Raw genomic sequence first — 23,924 nt, forward strand, 5'->3', positions numbered from 1 at the left:
TCATGATTTTCCCCAAGTTACTAAACAAGACTCAATGAAAGCCAAGCATCCCTCTCCAGAAGACCAAGCTTTGCTACAGTACAGCAGGCCACAGAGCTACATTTAGCCTTGCCAGCAAGGGAAACTAGAGCTACATGTGCCGTGCGCTGATGTTGGCTTTAAACTCAAATTCAAAAACAAAGAGACTGCCAACGTTCCAAAATTCAGAATAAAACAAGAAATTCCTCTGATAGGAAAAACACCCCCGTCAAGGGAAATAACCTTCTCAGTTGGTGGCAGTGAGAATGGTTATTTCCCTTTGACCAACGGGGGTGTCCGTCTATAAGTCGTTGTATAATTGTAATCCACCAATAACTCCCTAACCGTGTGTTTGACTGGTCCCAATTTTTGTAAGGACCGTCTCAGGAATGTGTAAACATGTTAAATAATTCCTAACAAGGATTATTTCTTATTTTACACAGACTGTCCGTGGTAGCATTTATCTTAGCATTCAAGAGGTGACTAAAGTAAAAGGGACACAACTACGCTTATTATTTTGACATGTATTTCAGTGGGTTACTTCCCTTGACTTAAATTAACTACTTGTTGTCATGTTCTGGTAATTGCAATTATCAAGTTATAAAATAGAAGTAGTGATGAGAAAATTATTAGAAGTATCTGAAAGTCATTGGTTACATTTAAGGAATATTTAGATGTTGAAATTATATTTTTAACTATGAAGATATATTACTTGTGATGAAACCACCTTCCAACTTTTTGAGTTCCCATGTCTGGAAGTGGGGTTTCTCTCTTTTTGATGGCATGATGTTCTGAGAGAGATGGCACCGGCTTCGGGTGGCTAGAACATGGGGATTAAAGTGTTCCTAATTCAGGTAAGAGACTGAAAATACTGTGGGAGATGATCACACAAACTGTTTACTTGTATTTCTATGCAAAGATAAATCATGGATGAATAATATTGAAGATGATTCCAGTAGATAGAAAATGGTATATGTCATTGTCTGTTGTGTGGCCATGTGGTCTTGAGTTTGGGAAAAACCTATTTGAGGTATCGGAAAGAGTTCTGTGGTTTGAAATGTTATGTTTGTAATTTGTATCAAGTTTCTCTGTTGGTTACTATTTGTATTTGTCACTTTGTGAGGGGAGAAAATACATGTTGAGGAGTCTGAACTTTGACTGATGGAATTGGGACTTATGGGACTGTTTTGATGGAGTGGAATCACATTTGTGTTAGTGTATGCTGATACAGTTCTTTTATGACACTGTGTATAGTATGGCTGAGTAAGATAAGGTTGAAATGTATTTTAGTCATATCAAAGAAGAACTTGAGGCATTAAGTGTTTTGGTTCTTCTGTGAGTGGTGTATTTTTAATTCATCACTATAGTGGGCGTAGTGACGTTTTGACTTGACTTTGTTTGCACTTGGTCATAGCAACTCAAAACATAACTTCTTGTCCATGTTTAAAAGAAAGTTGTTATCATAGATGGTGATTGAACATTTTCTTATGAATGTTGATTCCTATGTCGTGCGTCACATGACATACTATTCGGTTCTAAAGCGCTCAAGTTTTGTCATCAGTCATAAGAGTTTGTCTCGTTTTGTATTTGTATCCTAATCCTATGTTCTTATTGTCAGTTTGTTTACTATTTACATTTGTTTTGTTATAGTGTGTTTATGAGTGTTATGCATTGTATTTTCAGGGGCACTTTTCCTACCTCCCCTTCAGAGCTGCCATGCTTTAAGTGTTTTAGTTTATGTGTTTTTCCTCAAGTGTTTAGTTTCGCTAATAGTTATTGTTTTTTACGGAAGTTGTGTATAAGAAAAGAAGTGTTAGCGTTAGTGTTAGTGAAAGTGAAGAAAAGGTAGTAAATGTTTAAAAGTAAATTACAGTGTGTTGCCTTGACGACTGTGTAGTAGTGAAAGTTGTTTGAGTGTTGATGTCGTGAAAAGTAAAACTCAGTCTTTGTAGAGTAGACTTTTTTCTAAGAAATCTCTTTTCCCGAACCCGACCTTATGTCCACTTAATACATTCCGGCAAAGTGACAAGGTTTAAATAAAATTGGCAATACGACTACTTGTAGTATTGGCAAAGTTTACAAATCTATAGAACCTGTTCACCAAGTTTGGTGACGATCGGTCCGTTCATTCTTGAGATCTACACAAACACCGCCACAAACACACAAACACATCGAGCGAAACCTATACACACCCCTATACCGGGGGTGTAAAAACTAGAAAGGTAGGTTGTTGGAACATTTGTTATTGACAAAACAATACATTCGCTTTATATAATTTTATATCAACAACAACAAAATTCGCTTGCGGTTTCGTGGAGGCGGAAGAAAAAATCAGCCAGATAAGTTTTCGTTATTGTTTGTCTGTGCACTTAAAAGACCGTTGGGTCGATATATTTGTGAATGTATTGTTTTGTCAATAACAAACGTTCCAACAACCTACCTTTCTTGTTTTTTTTAATTTTAAACTCAAAAGAAATCTAAAAATGTCAAGCTTGAAGTTGTTATGTATGACCAGGTGACTCAGGCTTTTCAAATTATGCCAATAAACGCATTACTCCTCATTGGGATATAAAGTACACAAATAAGTTATTCACTTATTGCAAGCTGTCTGTATACATATCACATGAGTAAAACCAGGAACCGGAAATAAGTTGTTTGTTAAAAAATTTTACGCCTTACCACAATTTACTTGCAAACAAGAAAGTCTTTAAAGTTGAAAACCAGCATATCCATCCAATTACTTATGCATTGCTCATTATGCTTGGACAAATATTAATATTAGGGCTGTATAATAATCGAAAGTGCTTTTGTTACAAGATACTTGTCCAGAAGAGGTATGATCGACCATGATTGGCTATTATGGCTTTTTATCTTTACACAAACATGTACAATACCATACAAAAGGTCAACAACAACAAGAAGGTAAAGGTATTCCCATCATTATTTCTTGGTCGTAGGGGAGCAAGATACTGAGATCTCAACTACTATCAGGACAGCTTTATGAGGGCGATGCCAAGGGTACTTCTCTCCCTAACTGCCTTTGTCTTCCCGTACCCATTTCCAGGTGTGTGGACTGGAGAGCACTTGGAACAAGAGGCGAAGCCTTCGAGGCTCACGTAAGAAATCGACAAACAGTAACACAAACTCAATCACTCCGTCACACATATACACTCACACACACACACACACACACACATACACACACACACACACACACACACACACACACACACACACACACACACACACAGTAAGCATAGGTGAAACTGTGCAAGAAAGCGAGACACTAGATCTAGATCTGTCTGTCTGCATGTAGCCTACTTACAGGGACACGACTGCCAACTAGTCTCGGTCCGCACAAAATAACAATGACCGAGACGTTCAGTAATTTATCCTACATACGTGAGAGAGACACCCGTGAGATAATAATCGTTCAAATCACACGTGTGTATATCATGTAAATGAGGTCATGTCAAGCAAGTCTGGCAGGGACCTGTTTTTCCATTGCTTATGATGCCAAAGTCACCGAGACAAACGTCATTATAGAAACACAAATTGCGCTCGCTAATTACCCTCGATGAATCTTTAGAACTAACACGTCACGCCACACTTTCAGAGTGACGTTTCTTTGCTTTGACGTAATAGATTGCACGAGGCTTTAGAAGAGATCGAGGTTCTAAAACAAGCGTCTTCAATTTAGCTGCCTCGAATGCAGGACATTTTCAGTAAAATACACGTAAGTACAGTATGTAGGATAAACAGAATACTACATGGCTTGCTGTTCCGTACCAGATTTACACTCGTTGCTTTTTCAAATAGTGAACAGCTCGCTTTCGCTCGCAGTTCAATATTTAAAAAAACAACTCGTGTAAATCTGGTACGACACAGCAAGCCATGTAGTATTCTCTATTCCTTCGCGTGACGTCTAACCCTCTTACGTCATAATGTGACGTCTTCAAATGACGAATTGTTAAAGTTTCTACCACAGACATACACACGCACGCACGCACGCACGCACGCACGTAATGTGACGTCTTCAAATGACGAATTGTTAAAGTTTCTACCACAGACATACACACGCACACACACACACACACACACACACACACACACACACACACACACACGCACGCACGCACAGACAGACAAAGTTACGATCGCATAGGCTACACTTACGTGAGCCAAAAATCGGGTGATTGTATTCCGGTGGGGATCGAACCCATGACCTCCAGCATCAGGGGCAAGCGCTCTAACCACTGTGGAACTCCGGCTAACATTTTGAAACGTTCGATTATCTCCTTGTTCCTGTGTTGAGTGAGAGAGAGGCGAGGTGAGCGCCTTGGCATGAAAGGTGTCGTTGATAAGTCAAGCGCGTGATAATTTTAAAAAAAGAAGTTTTCATCAAAGACCAAATAAATATGATGTTCATGTTACTGGCAATATCTGGGTTAACATACTTTATGCTTGAGATTGACCAAATGTGTACACACCGTTGTCTCCGGGCTCTGCATTGGCCAACGGTGTGTTACTCGTCTGAAACAGACAAAAACACAGACAGACAGACAGACAGACAGACAGACAGACACAGACAGACAGACAGACAGACAGACAGACAGACAGACAGACACAGACAGACAGACAAACAATCAGTCAGGTGAGTGTTTATATAATATACACATTTGCTGTTCCAAAACCACAGGTGCCTTGCTTACTCTAACTTTTTTGCATTTACTAGTATTTGAGATGCGGACTTTACATGATCGAGTCAGTCAATGAGAGAGATTCACAATTACCAATGGAATGCATTATATCCTACTACTGCTACACACACACACACACACGCACTCCTTGCACTTGCGCACGCACACACACACACACACACACACACACACACACATACACACACAGACACACACGCACGCACGCACGCACGCACGCACTCACACTCTAACGTGTCTGACAGACAAGAAGCGAACTAAGTCAGTCACCCTGTTAATGTTCAGGTCTTCGACACCGTGTGTACTTGACAATGTGCGATCTAAAATCAGTGAAAACCTTTTTACAAAGTCTGCTTTACAAAGCAAGATTCTAACAAGTTGGCACTGACTTCAATCGCCGTCATTGTAGCCTTTCTGTCAAACTTCAATAAAGTGCCAGGTGATTTCAAAGCGACATACAGTAGACTGTCCTATAAGATCATTATATCTCTCCTTTTTCACCCGTCTGCGCATTTTTCTCGCGGTTACTCTAGGCAGGCGGGCACGTGTTCTTCGTCTTTTACTTGGTTTGGTGTACTCATGAGTAGCTAGCTACTGCATGTTTACTACATTTTCTGTTTGCTTTGTTTTTTGTCCGATAATCAAATATATACTAAATGATGCAAAGGCGAGCAAAAACTTGTCAGTCGCAAGTGAAAACATGATTTATCCTACATACGTGAGAGAGACACCCGTGAGATAATAATCGTGCAAATCACACGTGTGTATATCATGTAAATGAGGTCATGTCAAGCAAGTCTGGCAGGGACCTGTTTTTCCACTGCTTATGATGCCAAAGTCACCGAGACAAACGTCATTATAGAAACAAAAATGTGCTCGCTAATTACCCTGGATGAATTTTTAGAACTAACACGTCACGCCACACTTTCAGAGTGACGTTTCTTTGCTTTGACGTAATAGATTGCACGAGGCTTTAGAAGAGATCGAGGTTCCAAAACAAGCGTCTTCAATTTTGCTGCCTCGACTGCAAGACATTTTCAGTAAAATACACGTAAGTACAGTATGTAGGATAAACAGAATACTACATGGCTTGCTGTGTCGTACCAGATTTACACTCGTTGCTTTTTCAAATAGTGAACAGCTCGCTTTCGCTCGCAGTTCAATATTAAAAAACAACAATTCGTGTAAATCTGGCACGACACAGCAAGCCATGTAGTATTCTCTATATGTAAACTCGACACTACTGTTTCAGCTCATCCCACTGTGTACGATTTGACTGATAAAATAATCATGTCTGATCCCAGACTATTCCATGAAAGGCAGCGTCTTCCTGGACTCCATACTTCACAAAACAGGAACATCGAGAGTATATGGAGTCACCGCAACCTGACGATATCATTGTCAGTAGAACAAGGCACCCCCCCACCCCCACCCCCCTCTCTCACTCTCTTTTTCTCTCTCTCGCTCTGTCTCTGTCTCTCTGTCTCTCTCTCTCTCTGACCGAAACTTACAGGCACGCTAACGTGTTTCAGAGCCAAGAAACAAGTCTAGTCGGTCTCCCTGTTGGTGTTCAGCTCGTTCACATTATGAGTACGTCACAATGTTGGATCTAAGATCAGTGAAAAGCGTTTCACAACTGCTTTTCACCACGATTCTAAAAAGGATTACAAAGATTTGCCATTTGAGCAGTCATTGGTTTGAAGTGTCAGAGAGAGAAATGCCTTTTCTTAACGTTGGACGGAGCGCCGAGAAAAACAGTTCAATCGCCACTATTGTAGGCTTTCAGTCAAATAAAATAAAATACCAGGTGTGATTTCAAAGCGACACACAGTAGGCTGTCGTCTAGGATCAATAGATCTCTCCCTGTAGACCCGTGTTTGGATTTTTCTCGCGGTTTCTCAACACAAGCTGGGACGTGTTCTATCTCTGTGATATTGTTTTCAAACCATGGTTTCGTCAACTCAACTCAACTCAACTCAAATTTTATTGGCTTCAATTTTCACAGAAGAATTTGTCTTGCGCTTGGGAGAAAGTAAGAGTATAACATATAAAAACAGCATTCATATCACATTTCATGTATCACACACAGTAATCACTAGTATAAGCCTACAATAATCACATTTGTACCTGTATCACACATACAAATAAATAGTATCACATTTCCACGTATCACACACAATATATACATTACATAACATACAGCAAGCTTCCATCTCCCGCCCCCCCCCCCCCTCCCACACATACATATCCTCGCACGTGCGTCGACTCCATACAAATAACATCATCAGTCCATTAACTAAAATGCACAATGACTAGTAGTGGGTACATGATACTTAATACGTGCTCAACTAGACCTGCTAACTAAAATAATAACAGAAACAAAAACAAGGACTGGGCACAACATTTACACGTGTGTGACCTACTTACATCAAGTGCCTGTGATCTATAAATAACAATGATTGCGTTTACGGTAAGACATGAATAATGCCGATGTTTGCTAACAATGAATACATAACAACTAAGATAAGAATGTATGTGCTTTCATAATATGATTATTTTATAAAACACAGTGGGGAAATTTGGAAAATAATTTTTATACGAAACTGCGCACATCGAGTCGAGCTCTGTAGCGTGTGTGTTCGGAGGCAGGAGACACACATGGCTGTGGATATTAATCGTGTACCTATGTCTCGCAATGCATGGATTGGTTCATGTAATATGTCATATTCCATTATTTTCGTCACGCTCATAAAAATAATTGCCCATGACACTTTTGTGAGTTTTAAGAAAAATGCAAAAAGCCTTCTTTGGTTTCTGAACAATCATTCTATCTGATTTTAGTAATAAGTTGCAAACTATCTCGAGCGGTATAAGATGGATAAACGTGAGATAAAGAGCTGACAACAACATTTTCAATCAGCAAACTTGCATAACAACCCACACAGAGCTTTTGCTTACCTTCACATTCTCAAAACAAGTCTTCCGGTATCATTTAAGCAAAAGTGCTTAACTCAAGAAACGAGATCGGCAGTTTTGCTTACGTTTCTGTGGCAATGGTTTCCGATGGTCTGAGAGTTCCTCGCGCCCCCTAATTGGCGTAGAGGCGCGTCCCCCGGGTGGTGGATGGGGGAGCCTTCTCTACTAATTTCTGAGAGAAGGTCGCATCACTCTCGATGCCGTGAACCTAATTAGGATCTTTTTCTTGTTTCCTCTCTATGTCTGCCTCCCCAAAGTCCTTTTACTTTCCTTTTCTCACCCATAAAATTCTTCACTTATTACCCTTGTTAAGTGGTTCTTGTATAGAATATAGTCAATGTTTGTAAAGATTTTAGTCAAGCAGTATGTAAGAAATGTTTAGTCCTTTGTACTGGAAACTTGCATTCTCCCAGTAAGGTCATATATTGTACTACGTTGCAAGCCCCTGGAGCAATTTTTTGATTAGTGCTTTTGTGAACAAGAAACACTTAACAAGTGGCTCTATCCCATCTCCCCCCTTTCCCCTATCCCATCTCCCCCCTTTCCCTCGTCGCGATATAACCTTCGTGGTTGAAAACGACGTTAAACACCAAATAAAGAAAGAAAGAAAGAAAGGTCTGAGAGTTTGTACTCTCTAACACATGACAGATACCCTTCCGGTAGCTTCTCCTGTAGTTTCAGTACAGAAATGCCTAACACTGAGATATGATTTTCTTATGAGCGTGACGATTTGTTTGTTGCTGTTTGTTTGGTCCAATAAGGAACATACCAAATGAAGAAAAGGCGAGCTAAAAGATGCCGCTCAGAGAATAGAAATGATATGTAAACTCTACACGTAAACTCAACACCACTGTCAAGAAATATTTAAGGCAGGGAGAAAATGATTGTTTCTTTCGCAAACAAATTTGTTGATGTGTTGTTGTCCTTTTAATTGACATTCAAATTATCTATGTGTCAGAATTCTTTTGCGTCCGTTTCCCCGGTAAACCATTTAGTTTTGGGGAAACACTTATCTTCCCAAAAATAAGGAAATAAAATTATATGATTTATGTTACTGTAAACTGGTCACACCATTCCGTAACAGAGCAATTTCTTTATATCTATAAACAGATTTTGTTAAATTGAAAGATATCATAGGCGCAAAATACGTTTTGACAAAAAACTACTTTCTGCACTTTGAAAGAATTCTTTTTAATCATTGCTCATGAAATGTATAGAAAATGTTCCCGTTCTTGAACAGAGACCCCACTTCTCGTTAACATACGAACAAGGGTAAGAAGATTGAACAGTAAATCCAAAGGACGAGCATTTCCCACTGACGTCACTATTTCCAACAAACAAAAAAGATACTGGGAAAACAGCGTCATAAATGTTTACAATGATGACAAATGTTGATAAATCACTTGAAAAGGATCAGTTTTATTGCAAGGAAGATTACGATGTTGACACACTAACATCGTGCAATGATTCTATGGTTTCTAAAGCTCTTAAAATGCTGAGACCTCGATATACACACAGCATTGGATATACTCCGTCACGGCGGAGGGCTGACCGTGCACCCAAAAGCGGACTCTACCACATGGGTATTTTTTGGAAGCTTGGGGCCTGCCAAACATAACAATCGATGTTAACAAGAAATATTCAAGGGCGCACTTTCTCTTTTCAGTCAAAATTCAACTATACCCTGAAGAGTGTGTGTGTGTGTGTGTGTGTGTGTGTGTGTGTGTGTGTGTGTGTGTGTGAGTGTGTGTGTGTGTGAGTGTGTGTGTGTGAGAGTGTGTGTGTATGTATATGTGTGTGTCTATCTGTGTGTTTCACACTGCCTACGTGACGTGATGGGTCTGTTCTATTACATTTAATGGCCGAATGAAACGTGATGCATGGTCCTAGACTATGATGCCATGTGGCTTATGAGTGCTTCGTGCTGTCTAATCGTAAAATGGAAAATTGTGTTACCTGTTGTTTGCTATACAATGTCAACATTTGAGCTAGAAAACTATGACTGTGGTGGTGGTCGCTTTTATCCCCACTAGGTCTGTGAGAGCGTTCGTGTTTATAAGCTTGGTATAATTGAGTGTCAAAAGTCTAACTTAAAAATGCGGGTCATGGCTAAGTTAGACTTTTGACACTCAATTGTATTGCAAGGTCGATCAGACTTGTTTATCTGCCGCGTGGCAAAGGAAGGAGACCGAAACAAACAGCCGGGTGTGTAGGGCACCATGTGAATACTGTACTACGGCAACACGGCCCTTTGGAAGCCGGATGTATAATGACACGGCGGAATAAAACACGCAGTGGTGCAACGTGTGGCACACTCGGGGTATAGTCTCTCGTGGGATACGTTCACTGCGTCTTTCCACTCAAGACAGAAATCGTGCGCATAGCATTGCTGTTTTCTTCCTTTCGTTCGGGCAGTGAAAAACATCTTCCTCCTGCGTCCAGGCTTCTACACTGGACAAGAGCACTCCATTATCTGCAATAAGAGCACCATTTATACGTGGACACAGAGAAACATCTACAGCTTGGCTGCGTTCTATGCACAGTGAGATATATTACATTTTGCTGAGCTGATTTGGTCATTGACACGATACGTGTGTTACGCGTGATTGTTCTGAAAAGTGACTATTACATGATTGTTCTGAAAGTCTACTATTTATTTCATAGTAAACATGTAAGCCCTCATACGTGATTGTTCTGAAAGCTTACTAATTTACATGATTGTTCTGAAACTCTACTAACGGTAAACTTGCTTCACCCGTGAAATGTTGTCAGATAAGGAACTATATGTATACCCCAGCCCAACGAAGTTGGAGGGGGGTATACTGGATTCACTTTGTCCATCTGTCTGTGTGTATGTCTGTATGTATATGGAACAATATTTTGATGCAATAATACTAAATCTTAAGTGAAATTGATATTTATACCCCTGCCCAATGAATACAAACTCAACAAGTAATACGTTTCATACATTGAACATGTCTTCTTTATTGTTCTCCACTCAAAATTCAAATTAAATGTCCAAAGACAAAAATTATTTATAATCTTCAAAACTGTAATGATTCTTCTTGAGTATTCCCAACTCAAAATTCTAATTACAGGTTTAAAGGGACACATAGAAACTTTTGATTTTCCCTCTTTGCCATGCTTAGGTGGCTAGGTCACCAAAATGGATCAAAAGGCATGGCAAAGAGGGAAAATGGAAGCTAATTTTTGCCCCTTTAAAGACGAAAGGCACAACAAATAATGTTCACAAATGAAACTTTTTTTTTATGAACTAAAAATTAAAGTGGAGAGGGAATGAAAGACGTGAGGAGATGGCCGGGGTTGCGAGATGGGTGGGGAGTCTGGGCTATAAAGTTCTTGCACGCGAGACAATATACTTCTTTTTTGTGTGTGTGTGGGGGTATTTTGTTTATGAAAACTCTCTCTCTCTCTCTCTCTCTCTCTCTCTCTCTCTCTCTCTCTCTCTCTCTCTCTCTCTCTCTCTCTCTCTGCAAAAAGACATGTTTGCCCCCCCCCCCCCCCCCACCCCAGGAACAGCAGCTGCTCCCCCCCCCCCAGTTTCCGACGCCAGTGCACTGAGTACATACGCACACACACACACACCACACATACACACACATGACAGCTAAATTTATTAGCACATCTCTGTTTTCAGTGACACTTGTTTTTTTATTACACAGCAACCACCAGAATTGTGTATGTGAATTATTCAAATGGTTTGATAAAGTGTCAGTTGATATGAACAAACCTCCCCCACCCCCTACACCTAAAAACAAGTCGCGAAAGGCGAAAATACAACATTTAGTCAAGCTCAGTCGAACTCACAGAATAAAACTGAACGCATTACATTTTGTCCGCAAGACCGTACACTCGTAGCATCGTCTGTCCACCGCTCGTGGCAAAGGCAGTTCTTTCTTTCTTTATTTGGTGTTTAACGTCGTTTTCAACCACGAAGGTTATATCGCGACGGGGAAAGGGGGGAGATGGGATAGAGCCACTTGTCAATTGTTTCTTGTTCACAAAAGCACTAATCAAAAATTTGCTCCAGGGGCTTGCAACGTAGTAGAATGTACTACCTTACTGGGAGAATGCAAGTTTCTAGTACAAAGGACTTAACATTTCTTACATACTGCTTGACTAAAATCTTCACAAAAATGGACTATATTCTATACAAGAAACACTTAACAAGGGTAAAAATAGAAACAGAATCCGTTAGTCGCCTCTTACGACATGCTGGGGAGCATCGGGTAAATTCTTCCCCCTAACCCGCGGGGGGTGGCAAAGGCAGTGAAATTAACAATCCAGAAAAGCGCGGTAGCGGTTGCGCTGAGGAGGATAGCACGCTTTTCTATATCTCTATTCTTTTTATCTCTCTGAACGTGTTTTTAATCCAAACATATCATATCTATATGTTTTTGGAATCAGGAACGGACAAGAAATAAGATGAAATTGTTTTTAAATCGATTTCGGAAATTTAATTTTAATCATAATTTTTATATTTTTAATGGTCAGAGCTTGTTTTTAATCCGAATATAACATATTTATATGTTTTTGAAATCAGAACATGATGAAGAATACGATAAACGTAATTTTGGATCGTTTTATAAAACAATATTTTTAATTATAATTTTCAGATTTTTAATTACCAAAGTAATTAATTAATTTTTAAGCCTCCAAGCTGAAATGCAATACCAAAGTCCGGCCTCCGTCGAAGATTGCTTGGCCAAAATTTCAATCAATTTGATTGAAAAATGAGGGTGTGACAGTGCCGCCTCAACTTTTACAAAATGCTGGATATGACGTCATCAAAGACATATATCGAAAAAATGAAAAAAATGTCTGGGGATATTATACCCAGGAACTCTCATGAAAAATTTCATAAAGATCGGTCCAGTAGTTAACTCTGAATCGCTCTACACACACACACACACACACACACACACACACACACACACACACACACACACACACACACACACACACACACACACACACACACACACCACGACCCTCGTCTCGATTCCCCCCTCTATGTTAAAACATTTAGTCAAAACTTGACTAAATGTAAAGAGGGAGTGGAGAGACGGATCAACTCAAACACACATCTGAAGCTGTCGCGCACACAGAAGACGGATCAACTCAAACATACTTCGTTGGGCAGGGGTATACGTAGAGGTTACACGCCGAGTCTCAGTGATTATTAAAAATAATGGTCGAAAATAGCGGATCATGAAAAATGCGAGCTTTAGCGAGCTTTTTCATGACCGCGAACTGAGACCATTATTTTTTATAATCACTGAGACGAGGTGTGTAACCTCTTTATTCCTCCTTTCTTCAGTTATTCAAAGAAAAGAGGAGTTTTTTTGAGAAAGTTTGATCGAATCCTATTCACTCAACCAGTCAACCTGCGCAGGCGATCGATTAATGCGCGGTTGTATAGTTCCGTGCAAATCATTCCATTCTGTTAACACTTCTTGTCAGTTTTCCTATTTTGGACTAAAATCAAGTACACAGATATGCTGTTATTCTGCTGTGGCGGCAAAGGCAGATATTGTGTGTTCTGTATATGTTTTGGTATCGCTTAGGATAATGTTCTTTCGTCAAATGGGACTAGCAGACGAACTTTTGCACCCGTGTTCCAACGTTAAAAACTGTATGAAGTTCAGTTTTCTGGGGAAAATAGTGTATGAAACCGCTTTATGTTGTTTAAATTGATGAGATGTGTGCATTTGGTTGCGTGTGATCTGTTTATTAAATGAAATATTGTTGAAAACTGACCGTCGAATTGCAGTCTGTTGTCGAAGAAACTGAGTGAAAAGAAGGGGAACTACTCTTGTCGCTAGACAAAGTATGAGTTACTTGCCTTGCGGGAAATTGCTTGTGATGAACGTTTGAGCACGGCAAATCTAGATTCAGAAAACAACCGAACTCATGGATTTTATATGAAGATTCATGTGTTCAGGCCTGTAGTTGTTAATTTAAATGCGGTATGTTTGTATTGTTTGCTCTAGAGATGTATACTTCGTACGTTAGAGCGTTCAGAACTTTTCAGTCGCAAAAAGTAGTACCGAAACAGAACAACTTCTCAACCCATTGCACTATCGAGGATTCAGGTTGTTGTTGGGTCGTTATTTGTTTGGTTGCTGGGTCATTATCGAAAAATAACTACTCCTACAAGTTTACAGAGGTAAAGAAGCAGAGGGGGGAATAAATATTGTTCCATATCTGACTACATTTCACGGGTGAAGCAAGTTTACCTTTAGTAGAGTTTCAGAACAATCATGTAAATTAGTAAGCTTTCAGAACAATCACGTATGAGGGCTTACATGATTACGATGAAATAAATAGTAGACATTCAGAACAATCATGTAATAGTCACTTTTCAGAACAATCACGCGTAACATACGTGTATGATAGAAGCGACGTCAATGTTTGAGCTGGAAAACTATGACTGTGGTGGTCGCTTTTATTCCCACTAGGTCTGTGAGAGCATTCGTGTTTATAAGCTTGGTATCAACATAACATTGTGTCTTTGGATGTTCGTGGTGTTGTGTGCTCAGCATAGTTTGCTACCCGACAGAATGTACATGGAACTTGCGCAGTCTGCATTGTGCAGGGGGTACTTGACTGACACTGCCTAAAGTTTGAGTAAGTACTAGTCATTATTGTTCTTCAATATTAAGTCATCAGAGAAGATCAAGTTTTGCATTTAACAATAACTCGCTTGTCTAGTTCATTAATCTCTCTGTCTCAGTCTGTCTCTGTCTCTCTGTGCCTGCCTGCCTGCCTGCCTGTCTGTCTGTCTCTCTCTCTCTCTCTCTCTCTCTCTGTTTCGATTTCTGTCTGTCTGTTTTTGTCTGTCTGTCTGCCTGTCTCTCTGTCCGAAAAGGTATGCGATAGGAGAGGATGTGGCACCGGAAATGTGTTAGGAGAGGATTGGCATCCGAAAAGTGGTGCGCCGGAAGTGGTTGTAGCGACAGAAAAAGGATGCGATAGGAGATGATGTGGCATCAAAAATGTGATAAGAGAGGATTTGCATCCGAAAAGTGGTGCGACAGAAGAGGATGTAGCGACAGAAACAGAATGCGATAGGAGAAAATGTGGCTTCGGAAAAGGGATGAGATAGGAGAAAATGTGGCTTCGAAAAAGGAATGAGATAGGATAGAATGTGGCTTCGAAAAGGGATGAGATAGGAGAGAATGTGGCTTCGGAAAAGGGATGAGATAGGAGAGAATGTGGCTTCGGAAAAGGGATGAGATAGGAGAGAATGTGGCTTCGGAAAAGGGATGAGATAGGAGATAATGTGGCTTCGGAAAAGAGATGAGATAGGAGAGAATGTGGCTTCCGAAAAGAGATGAGATAGGAGAGAATGTGGCTTCGGAAAAGGGATGAGATAGGAAAGAATGTGGCTTCGGAAAAGGGATGAGATAGGAGAGAATGTGGCTTCTGAAAAGGGATGAGATAGGATAGAATGTGGCTTCGAAAAGGGATGAGATAGGAGAGAATGTGGCTTCGGAAAAGGGATGAGATAGGAGAGAATGTGGCTTCGTATAAAAGGGATGAGATAGGAGAGAATGTGGCTTCGTATAAAAGGGATGAGATAGGAGAGAATGTGGCTTCGGAAAAGGGATGAGATAGGAGATAATGTGGCTTCGTATAAAAGGGATGAGATAGGAGAGAATGTGGCTTCGGAAAAGAGATGAGATAGGAGAGAATGTGGCTTCGGAAAAGGGATGAGATAGGAGAGAATGTGTCTTCGGAAAAGGGATGCGAAAGAAAAGGATGTAGCGACAGCAAAAGGGTGCGATAGGAGAGGACGTGGCACGGTAGATGGCGTAGCATTACAAAAAGAAGCAAAGCAGTAACAGTGGAATTGTTTCGGAAATTGCTGGAAAGTTTTGATTATCACTTGAAAAGAATAATTGAGGTGTTTTCTTTTTCTTTGTGGTTGTTCAGTAAAGCGGTGTTTGTGTGTGTGCGTTTGTGTGTGTGTGTGTGTGTGAGTGTGTGTGTGAGTGTGAGTGTGTGTGTGTGTGTGTGTGTGTGTGTGTGTGTGTGTGTACGTATGCGTGTGTGTTTACGTATGCGTGTGTGTGTGTATGTCTGCATGTGCGCGCGCGCGCGCGCGCGCGCGCGTGTGTGTGTGTGTGTGTGTGTGGAGCGATTACCAGAAAATTACCATGAAACTTTGCAGGTGAATCCTTGATAAATTAACTGTGGCGACGAAATTAAAAAAAAAAACCACTCAAATTTATAGGATTTTTGGTCAAGCAAACTTTGACTCGGTTGACTACATTTCAGCTCTGAAGTTAAACAAATAATTAATGAGTTTGTTTCATTTAACATCTAATTGAAATTAAACTTTCAAAAACAGATTCAAAAACAACTGCATTGTATTCTCTATCATTCATTGACTCAAAACATATAGAGATATGTCATGTTTGCTCTATGAATGTGCTCAAATATTTAAAAATAACACTTGGTTTATGCAAATCAGACAATTTGTCATCATTTTCACGAGTTTTCATTCACAAGCATCTGGGAAATAAATCTCATGTTCCCCAGGCAATAAATCCCCGGTTACTATAGTTGCAGGAAGCCGGTTATACATGGATAATCAAAAGCAAACCCAATAGAAACGCTCGGGGATTCTTTGGCTCTTTTCATTGGTGTTTCCCCAGACCTAAACAGACGACACGACACTGCTTTGCAAAGTTCCAAAAACGAACTGGTAAACTGGCAAAAGTAAACAAAAAAACAAAACTACTTCATGAAAGGTCATACATTCATCAAAAACAAATGAAACCTAGCGATATGTTTTTTCTTCTTACAGAGTCATGGAGTGCGTGTATCTGTGTTTCGATACACAGACGTTCGGAGAAACACGAACGTCATGTTCAAGGAAAACGACCCCTGACACACACATTTTGACCCGTGCACAAGACGTTTTATCGATAAACGAAGCACAAATAAGAAACAATAATAAAAGCAAAGAAAATAGCAACAAGATATGCAAACATCTAACAAAGCCGAGCAAGCAGAATGACAGGTCTAATGAAAAACAAAGAGGTACCTCTTCAGAACTTTTGTTTTAGTTTCAGGCCGACAGATTGACAAAATGTTTTAATATCGCTTTATGGGTTAATGACTTCCAGATGCGAGTTGACCCATGAAAGTCACAGTGGGGTCAGGTCAAGCAATGAAACCGAATCATGTTCATTGGACGCTGTTGATACAATATACAAGATGTTTTATTGTCCTCATCAATACAAGGAAATTTGGCATGTGTGTGGCAAGACATAATACACTGATACATAGACATTTACAAAACACAACTGAAGTTCAATATCAGCACACCCTTACGCAACATACCCACTACTTCAGACACACAGGCTACATGTGCCCCTCGGACGTACGCAACCCACAATTCACCCAGCCATACAGCTCCACATGCACTTACTCATTCATGCAGCACTCCAGCACCCGGCCATGTACAACTCACACACTGGAACCATCATACGGCTACATATTGCATTATAACACCCGCACAAACATTACAACCTCAAACATCGTAATAGATCTACAACTAACAAGCATACATCCACTATCATGCACCGAATACATCATTATACATTACATCATAACATATTGCATTATAACACACGCACAACCATTACAACATCAAACATCGTACTATAATCTACAACTAACAAACAATCATACACTATCAAACACCAAGTACATCATCGTACATTAATTACATCATACCTCCCCACCCCACCCCACCTTACATTCACAATCGACACAGAATACGTCATCATACATATATACTTTACATCATAACCCCCATACATTATCACAAATTACATTACATCATACCCCACCCCCCCTATACGTACCACAGTTCAGAGTACTCATTGTCCTTCCGCAGTCACAGTTCGCATCACCCATAGTCCTCACAGCACAGTTCACATCACCCATAGTCCTCACAGTCAAATTTCACAGCACTCTAGATCTTTGACACTTCACACACTTCCAAGCTTTGATGACCGCTAGGCATGACCCATGGCCCTGGGTGGTTGACCCTGGTCCAGTGTCAATGTCACAGTGGGGTCGAGTGCGGGTGCACCAGAAGGACATCATCATTTGTTTGAACGTTTATAGAGCTTGAGCATTTACGCGTCTTGTTTTGCGTTGAGACAAGTTTCAGATTTTTTCCATCTTACCAGGAGCCAATAACAGTAGGATGTAAATTGTTCTCTCTGTCTCTTAATCTTCCCATGATTTTGATTTCACCTTCCTCTGTTTCAGACAGACATGGCTGAAAAAGACGACCAGACTTTACCACCAGGAGCAGACGATGTCCTTGACACACTTCCACGTGATGCATCTCCTCCTGCTGGTATACTCTCCCTTTACTCTCTCAACCTCTTTTGTGTTGAAAACCATGAAATGTATCATGTGATATTTAAATAACAATAAGAAACAAACGTTTTTCTGTTTCAACTGGACATTTTTTGGGTACACTTAATAAAATACGATATTGCTTGTTTAAAGAAACCGGTGATAAAAGGTTTTTCGTTTACCGATAACTAATTTTACATATTTACTAATTTGTATCTGTAATCTTACTCTTCAACATATTCATACAGATTTTATTTGGTGTCTTAAAGACTTCCTTTCAAGCTAGTGAGCCGGCGTAAGTTTAAAGATCCTCTTTTTCCTTCATCAATACATATTGAATGATAAAACATACTACTCATCCAGGCAATTCATGGAGCTTTCTGTGTTGTGTTCCAGGGGAGCTGAAAGCCACACAAAAGACAATTGCGACAAAACACACGGACAGGGTTGGTGTTCATCGACCTAAAACCCGCGACCCACCCCCTGGTGACGTCACACCAGGGCAAAACACAGGACCAAAGTCTGAAGACGTCACCCTGACGCTGCACGAGGCGTGTCGTCAAGGGATAAAGGTCAAGGTCGAGACAATCCTGTTCACCAACCATGACGTAGTGAACGATAAAGACGAGCACGGTGAGACCGCTCTGCACATTGCCGCTGCTCAGGGTGACCTTGACATTGTCGCGACGTTGGTGTCTGCAGGTGCTGACTTGGAGTCACAAAGCGGTCTGACGAGAACAAAGCTTCATCAAGCTGGGACAGGTGCTGACTTGGAGTCACAAAGCGGTCTGACGAGAACAAAGCTTCATCAAGCTGGGACAGGTGCTGACTTGGAGTCACAAAGCGGTCTGACGAGAACAAAGCTTCATCAAGCTGGGACAGGTGTGACAAGCTTTGTTTTTGGTCCCACTGGCGGAGCTGCAGTGAGTGAGAAGCAGACACCTCTCCACATGGCCACCAAACACGGGCATCAGAACGTTGCTCAGTATCTAATAGAACAAGGAGCGCAGGTCAACGCCCGGGATAGCCAAGGAACAGCGCCTCTGCATTTAGCCAGCTCGAACAACTGCTTTGAAATTGCTAGAATTCTTTTGCGACATGAGAGCGTGGTTGATATTCGCAACAACAACGGAGAAATTCCACTCTACGCTGCTGCTGAGCAAGGCCACACAAACATGGTGAAGCTTCTTCTTGATCACGGGGCAGAGAAGGACTGCTCGGCACGAGATGGAGCAACACCACTGTTCAGGGCTGCCAAAAACGGACACACAGACATCGTGAAGCTTCTTCTTCAGCATGGAGCCAACACTGAAATCCCGTGGCGTGACAATTCCTTGTCCAGGACACCGCTCTTTGCCGCGTCTGCATCCGGACACACAGACATCGTGAGACATCTGCTTGATCACGGTGCAGAGATAAACTTCACACGAGAAGATGGCGTGACTCCACTACATATCGCTGCCCGATATGGACACACGGAGATCGTCTGCTTTCTCCTTGAGGGCGGTGCAAAGAAAGACTCGATGACGAAAGTTGGAATGACACCACTTAATGTCGCTGCCGGAGGGGGACACACAGACGTCGTCAAACTCTTCATTGAGTGCGGTGCAGAAAAAGACTTAACGACTGAAGAAGGACACACACCGCTATATGCCGCTGCCGAAGAAGGACATACTGAGATCGTGCGCCTTCTTCTTGAGGGCGGTGCAGAGAAAGACTTGATGACGAGTGGAGAGACAGCACTATATATGGCTGCCCAAAATGGACACACAGACATCGTCAAACTCTTCATTGAGTACGGTGCAGAAAAAGATTTACCGACTGATGATGAAGGAGGAACACCGCTATTTATCGCTGCCCAAAATGGACACACAGAGATCGTCCGCCTTCTTCTGGAGTACGGTGCAAAGAAAGACTTAACAATCAAAACAGGAGAGACACCACTACATATGGCTGCCCAAAATGGACACACAGAGATCGTCCGCCCTCTATTGGAGTACGGTGCAGAGAAAGACTTGATGGGGAAAATTAGAGAAACACCACTATATATCGCTGCACAAGTAGGACACACAGAGATCGTCCGCCTTCTCCTGGAGTGCGGTGCAAAGAAAGACTTAACGAATAACAAAGGAGCAACACCACTATGTGTCGCTGCCCAAAATGGACACACGGAGATCGTCTGCTTTCTTCTTGAGCACGGTGCAAAGAAAGACTTACCAATGAAAACAGGAGCGACACCATTATATATCGCTGCCTTTAAGGGACACACAGAGATCGTCCGCCTTCTTCTTGAGTACGGTGCACAGAAAGACTTGCCGACTAAAGAAGGAAGGACACCGCTATTTGTCGCTGCCCAAAATGGACACACGGAGATCGTCTGCTTTCTTCTTGAGCACGGTGCAAAGAAAGACTTACCAATCAAATTAGGAGCGACACCACTATATATCGCTGCTGAACAGGGACACACAGACATCGTCCGCCTTCTTCTTGAGTACGGTGCAGAGAAAGACTTACCAATGAAAAGAGGAGCGACACCACTATATATCGCTGCCCTAGAGGGACACACAGAGATCGTCCGCCTTCTCCTTGAGCACGGTGCAAAGAAAGACTTAACGACTACCATAGGAGCGACACCACTATATATCGCTGCTGAACAGGGACACACAGACATCGTCCGCCTTCTTCTTGAGTACGGTGCAGAGAAAAACTGTGTCCGGGAAGTATCAACACCCTTACCTCTGGCTGCACTCCTGTTTATCTTTGGTCGCCGAGTAGAGGTGGACACCAAACGACCAATTGGAATAACACCGCTTCACGTGGCAGCCAATTTTGGAAATACTGATGTGGTCAGGGTCCTGTTAGAGCACGAGGCCGACGTGAACCGTCAGAATGGTCTGCTTCAAACACCGCTCTGCTGTTCCGCGTGCGAAGGACACGTTGACCTGGCAAAGCTACTAATTTTCCATGGGGCCGATGTCAACATTCAGGACGTGTGGGGTAATACACCTATGGACAGGGCTAGAAAGGGAGGACACACCGACCTCTTCTGCCTTCTGAAGCAAGTAGCAAACCAAAGCAGGTGGGAAAAAGGGGAAAAGTAAAAAGTGAACAGTTGCAGATTTGTTTTTGCCTTTGTAACGTTCGGCGCCTCACAGTGTTACGTGGAGCATTGTCACATCCACAAGTGAGGTGGAATTGTTTTAACCAAGCTTCCAAATGATGTCAGTGCTCAGAATCGGGAGGATATTTGCCTAATTCAACATGTATAATGAATGACAGAGTGAACTGTCGCACCTGGAGAATCACTTTTAGGAACTGTAACCACAACTTTTTTTCAGGTCTGTTAAATATGACTCCATTCCTAAGCATTCACAGTGGGAATTTGTTGATGAAATTAGTTCGTACATTTCTAAGAAGTTAATGAACATAAAAAACAAAACAAAAAACTCAGCGCAACACGCATTGAGGGTGTTGAGTTGTGGTATGCGACCAAGTGGAGGGATGGTCTGATGCCGTGTAAAGGACTGGCCAGATCTGAGATGGTGATCTGAACTGTTTTCCCGAGAAGGAGTACGTGTGCCTTTAACAAGACGTGCACACGGTAAATCATATGGAAAGCCGTTTGGCTCATAATCAACATAACATAATTTTCTCACTCTGCCTATATATGTTTGCAGTTAAACAAGTGTGATGGAGATATGGCACATTTGAACGCGTTACCGGTGTAACAAAAAGCAATGAGGATCACCTCGCCTATCTCACACAACACGTTCATAACTTTTGTTTTCAAGAAAAAGAAGAACGCCATGGCTGTTTTCTCCAACGTGTCCAAGGATTTCGTTACTGTCTGATAGGAGGGACTTCAAGATCTCCTCAAACACTTCCAGGCAGGATACGCGGACATGATAGGAGGGACTTCTAGATCTCTTCAAACACTTCCAGGCAGGATACGCGGACATGATAGGGGGGACTTCTAGATCTCCTCAAACACTTCCAGGCAGGATACGCGGACATGATAGGAGGGACTTCTAGATCTCCTCAAACACTTCCAGGCAGGATACGCGGACATGATAGGGGGGACTTCTAGATCTCCTCAAACACTTCCAGGCAGGATACGCGGACATGATAGGGGGGACTTCTAGATCTCCTCAAACACTTCCAGGCAGGATACGCGGACATGATAGGGGGGACTTCTAGATCTCCTCAAACACTTCCAGGCAGGATACGCGGACATGATAGGAGGGACTTCTAGATCTCCTCAAACACTTCCAGGCAGGATACGCGGACATGACAGGGGGGACCTCTAGATCTCATCAAACACTTCCAGGCAGGATACGCAGACATGATAGGAGGGGGGGGGGGGGGGACGACTTCAAGATCGTCTCAAACACTTCCAGGCAGGATACGCGGACATGTTTCTTTAGTTTTGAGGTATATCCTCTTCAACTATGAACAGCAAGAGTGAGAGTATACTGAACAATAATTGTGTGTTATTATTTTGTTTGGAGGAGAGTTAATATAGTTTCGGCGATGATTGTTTTTTTGGTGTGAATCTGTTAGGCCTACTTTGATGCTGACAGCTTGACTAAATGTTTTATATCGCTTCACGCGGTTTTTAAATTTTTTTACATTCAGTCAAAACTAGACAAACATTTAACGAGGACAGAGGTTATGCTTGTCTCCCTCTGTGTGTGTGTGTGTGTGTGTGTGTGTGTGTGTGTGTGTGTGTGTGTGTGTGTGTGTGTGTGTGTGTGTGTGTGTGTGTGTGTTATTGACATTCCGCAAATCCTTATAATTTTAAGATTTAAAAACTAACTAGTGGTACCCGTGCTACGCACTTTGTGTGCTGCGCATGCGATGTCATTTTGTTGGTTATGTGCTTGTGAAAATGTTGTTTGCACCCTTCCCCCCCCCCCCCCCCGCACATTATCCCGCATATAATGAATTATATTCTCTTGGTGAAAAATAAAATGTTAACCCTTACACCGGTGCAATTCTGTAACACATGTTACATAGCCACTGGTGAATTAACAGAGAGAAAAATAACAAAAAACAGTCATATAGGTTTTCGCATCAATGGGAGGTAATCGGAACTGACCAAAAAGACTGCGCGACCGCACGCGACTATACAAACAAACAAAATAAAATACAGCAGGTATGGCGTTTGCATGAATCCATGATTACGTCTACATGAACAACAGTGATAAAAGTGCGCATCTCTTCCCAGCCGTGCAGCGCTTTGAAAGTTGGAAGCATTAAAATTTAAACGGGTAAAAAGCCATCGTGAAGATACGAAAAAAAGTATGACGTGTAAAATACTTAATGATTCAAACGCATAGTATAACATATGTAACTGACAACAGAAAATATATACATGGTTCACACACACAATCGAGTGCACACATCCATGCTTATTTAAAGTCATGTACACACACACATACATACATGGCATCAAGCAACACACATTTAAATGACACATATGGAATATGGAAAACGTATAATGGACATGAACATGGCAAGTAATTTACACCGTTACCTACTATAAAATTGATGATATATATATACCACTCACTTGCTATTCGCCTAAAAGCTTGCAGTGTGCTGTGACACATATAAGAAACCAGAAGAAAAAAGGACTTTACTTTGGCGAAAAGAGCATATGCTGCTTATTTTTGTACATAACTGCTATAACTGTATTTTTTCCGAACACTTACATGTAAAAAACATAGAGATATATCTTACCATTTCACTAAGACAGCCAAAATAACGGTCAAATTAAGGGGAGATCATGATGACGTACATGTC

General features: G+C 41.4%; 1 protein-coding gene and 1 long non-coding RNA gene across 2 annotated transcripts in view; both read left to right on the forward strand.

Annotated features, from left to right (window-relative positions):
• The first annotated feature begins 7,815 nt into the window (after window positions 1–7,815).
• LOC138950740 (uncharacterized) overlaps window positions 7,816–23,924 on the forward strand; it is a 238,231-nt gene continuing 222,122 nt past the window's right edge. The window contains exon 1 of the long non-coding RNA XR_011450774.1: window positions 7,816–8,327. This is a non-coding gene — a long non-coding RNA (uncharacterized lncRNA). The remainder of the gene's footprint in view (window positions 8,328–23,924) is intronic.
• LOC138950731 (ankyrin-1-like) lies at window positions 12,639–22,627 on the forward strand. The gene is made up of 3 exons (XM_070322460.1): window positions 12,639–14,363; window positions 18,027–18,117; window positions 18,516–22,627. The coding sequence occupies exons 2-3, from the start codon at window positions 18,033–18,035 to the stop codon at window positions 21,218–21,220; spliced, it is 2,790 nt and encodes a 929-aa protein (XP_070178561.1). The 5' UTR covers window positions 12,639–14,363; window positions 18,027–18,032; the 3' UTR covers window positions 21,221–22,627.

Source organism: Littorina saxatilis, linkage group LG16, assembly GCF_037325665.1.
Source record: "Littorina saxatilis isolate snail1 linkage group LG16, US_GU_Lsax_2.0, whole genome shotgun sequence".
Classification (NCBI taxonomy): Eukaryota; Metazoa; Mollusca; class Gastropoda; order Littorinimorpha; family Littorinidae; genus Littorina; species Littorina saxatilis.

What these genes read in the sequence shown, in the direction of transcription:
- LOC138950731 (XM_070322460.1), top strand. Translation starts at nt 18,033, where the DNA reads ATGGCTGAAAAAGACGACCAGACTTTACCACCAGGAGCAGACGATGTC. An exon ending in TGATGCATCTCCTCCTGCTG is followed by an intron (nt 18,118 to 18,515) that starts GTATACTCTCCC and finishes GTTGTGTTCCAG; the next exon opens with GGGAGCTGAAAGCCACACAA.